This window comes from Babylonia areolata, chromosome 5, assembly GCF_041734735.1.
Source record: "Babylonia areolata isolate BAREFJ2019XMU chromosome 5, ASM4173473v1, whole genome shotgun sequence".
Classification (NCBI taxonomy): Eukaryota; Metazoa; Mollusca; class Gastropoda; order Neogastropoda; family Buccinidae; genus Babylonia; species Babylonia areolata.
This window is the reverse complement of record NC_134880.1, coordinates 27,932,351-27,934,850: the sequence shown is the minus strand read 5'-3', so window position 1 is coordinate 27,934,850 and position 2,500 is coordinate 27,932,351. Positions and strand designations below refer to the sequence as shown.

The window sequence follows — 2,500 nt, the reverse complement described above, 5'->3', positions numbered from 1 at the left end:
AACAAACATTTCTAAATACACAACAATGTCACATTAAAGTTGAGAAAACACAAATGTCTTTTAACTCCAAAAGACACACACACACACACACACACACACACACACACACACACACACACACACACACACACACACACACACACACACACACACACACACACACACACACACACATTTTGCTTTAGTTAGTTTGTTTCTCCTGCCCTACTCTGCCCTGCTCTTCCCTGCCCGGCCTTGCCCCATTCTGCCGTGCCCTGCCCTCCCTTGCCCCATTCTGCCCTGCCTTGCCTTGCCCTATTCTGCCCTGCCCTGCCCTGCCTTGCCCCATTCTGCCCTGCCTTGCCTTGCCCTATTCTGCCCTGCCCTGCCCTGCCCTGCCTTGCCACATTCTGCCCTGCCTTGCCCTATTCTGCCCTGTCCTGCCCTGCCTTGCCCTATTCTGCCCTGCCCTATTTTGCCCTGCCTTACTCTGCCCTTCTCTCTCCTGTTCCTATCCTGTCTTGTTTGGTTTTGTCATGACGGGAGAATGGTTCCCCCACACGCCCCTCCCTCTCTCCTATTCTCTCTCTTTGTTGCATTCTACCAAACCTTCTTTACTCCTTTACCTGTCCGTCATCATGCCTTCTCCCCATCTAATCTTTCGTCCCTATTGGGTATTGTTTATTCATGGGAGGAAGAAGAAAACAGAAAAGGTAGAAAACTACCAAAAATGCATAACTAACATGCATTTACATTTAACAGTAACAATTCAATAATGATGATAATAATCAGAAACCATTAACACAATTCTAAAATACATTAAAGGAATGTAGAAATAGGGCTATGAACTATTGCCTGAGAAAGTTCGACCATAAGAACCTCGTCAAAAATAACTTTCCAAAAATCATCTGCAGAATGGTTATTCTCTTCTAAATACTTGGGCAAGAAGGTACGTAACTGCTGACCGTGAAACAAACAATTTGTGCTGTGTTTTGCACACATGTGTGTAATTCTGATAATGTTGCTGTTGTGAATGTATTGGCTTTCACTTCTTTTCTTCCTCAATTTCCTTTGCCGGATGTAAACAAGCACGCTATGCTTATTCCATTGCCCTCTTGAAAGAGAATTTCGTTCTTGAAATTAATAAACAACGAGGCCAGATGATCAAATGATTAAGAAAAAGTAAAGAGTGGTAACTCTCTCGACACACAAGGTACATAACTTGAAGCCAGTGCCGCTTACGCTACCAGTTCAGCTAGCACACAGGTAAATAAAAGGTACATTGGAACAAATCCAGACACTTCCCCCAAAAAAACGAAGCACCGGGCTTGCTCTTATACCGTTCACTTGACATTTGCACACAGCAGCAATGACAGAAGAAATGTGCAAACACAAATTTTCTTTTATTCAAGACTGGCATAACCTCTTTAATCTTAAACAAGCCACACAGAACACACGGACAATACAGAACAAACACACGGTTGCCTCAGTGGCTTTTCAACTTGAAATTAATAAACAATGAGGCCAGGAGATCAAATGATTAACAAACAGTAGAGTGGTAACTCTCTCCACCTGTGTGCTAGCTAGCTGAATTGGTAACGTAAGCAGCATTGGCTTCAAGTTATGTACCTTGTGTGTGGAGAGTTACCACTCTTTACTATTTGTTAAAAATTTCGTTCGTTCATTCTGTCCACCCACCTTAAATTAATAAACAATGAGGCCAGGATATCAAATGATTAAAAAATATTAAAGAGTGGTAAATCTCACCACCTGTGTGTGCTAGCTGAATTGGTAACGTAAGCAGCATTGGCTTCAAGTTATGTACCTTGTGTGTGGAGAGAGTTACCACTCTTTACTATTAATTTTGTTTAAAATTTTCGTTCGTTCGTTCGTTCGTTCCGTCTGTCCACCCACCCACCTTGGTGCGCTCACACTCCAGAAAGAAGGCGGAGGCCTGCAGGACGTCAGCGGCATGGGTGGAGTTGTGGTAGCGGTTGGCGCTGTGGTAATTGCTCTCCATCAGCTGCAGCCACTGCACTAGCACGCGCTCCTCGATGCCCAGGAACTGGCAGGCCTCGAAGCGGGCGAACGTCTTCAGACCCAGGTAGACCAGGGGTCTGTGTACGATTGCCATGTAGAGACACACACAAAAAAAGATGAATACTGTGAGACTAGGGATTTGCGAACAATAGACTAGGGGCATAAAAAAGGTTTGATTGCCTGGGTTCTTTCAAAACAGGACACACACACACAAACCAAGAGGAAAAAACTATGAACCCACTTGGGAAAGGAGAAACTGTGAATTTCGACTCGTAGTGTCTTCAATGCAAGGGGTCTGCGTGGCGTTACCACGTAGGGGACAAAAAATGAATACTGTAAACCAGGAGCTTGTATGTGATTGCCAGGTTGGGGACAAACATATGAGTACTGTAGACTAGGGGTCTGGGTGGGATTACCATGTACGGGACAAAAAACAAAAAAACAACAACAACAAATGAATACTGTAGACCACGCTTCTGCG

At 44.3% G+C, this 2,500-nt stretch overlaps 1 protein-coding gene across 9 annotated transcripts in view; it reads right to left on the bottom strand.

Annotated features, from left to right (window-relative positions):
* Window positions 1-2,500, bottom strand: part of LOC143282012 (high affinity cAMP-specific and IBMX-insensitive 3',5'-cyclic phosphodiesterase 8A-like) — a 215,842-nt gene that overhangs the window by 15,127 nt on the left and 198,215 nt on the right. For all 9 annotated transcript variants that reach the window (XM_076587421.1, XM_076587422.1, XM_076587419.1 and 6 more), the window contains exon 15: window positions 1,898-2,096. In XM_076587421.1, coding sequence (XP_076443536.1) covers window positions 1,898-2,096 — 199 coding nt within the window. The remainder of the gene's footprint in view (window positions 1-1,897; window positions 2,097-2,500) is intronic.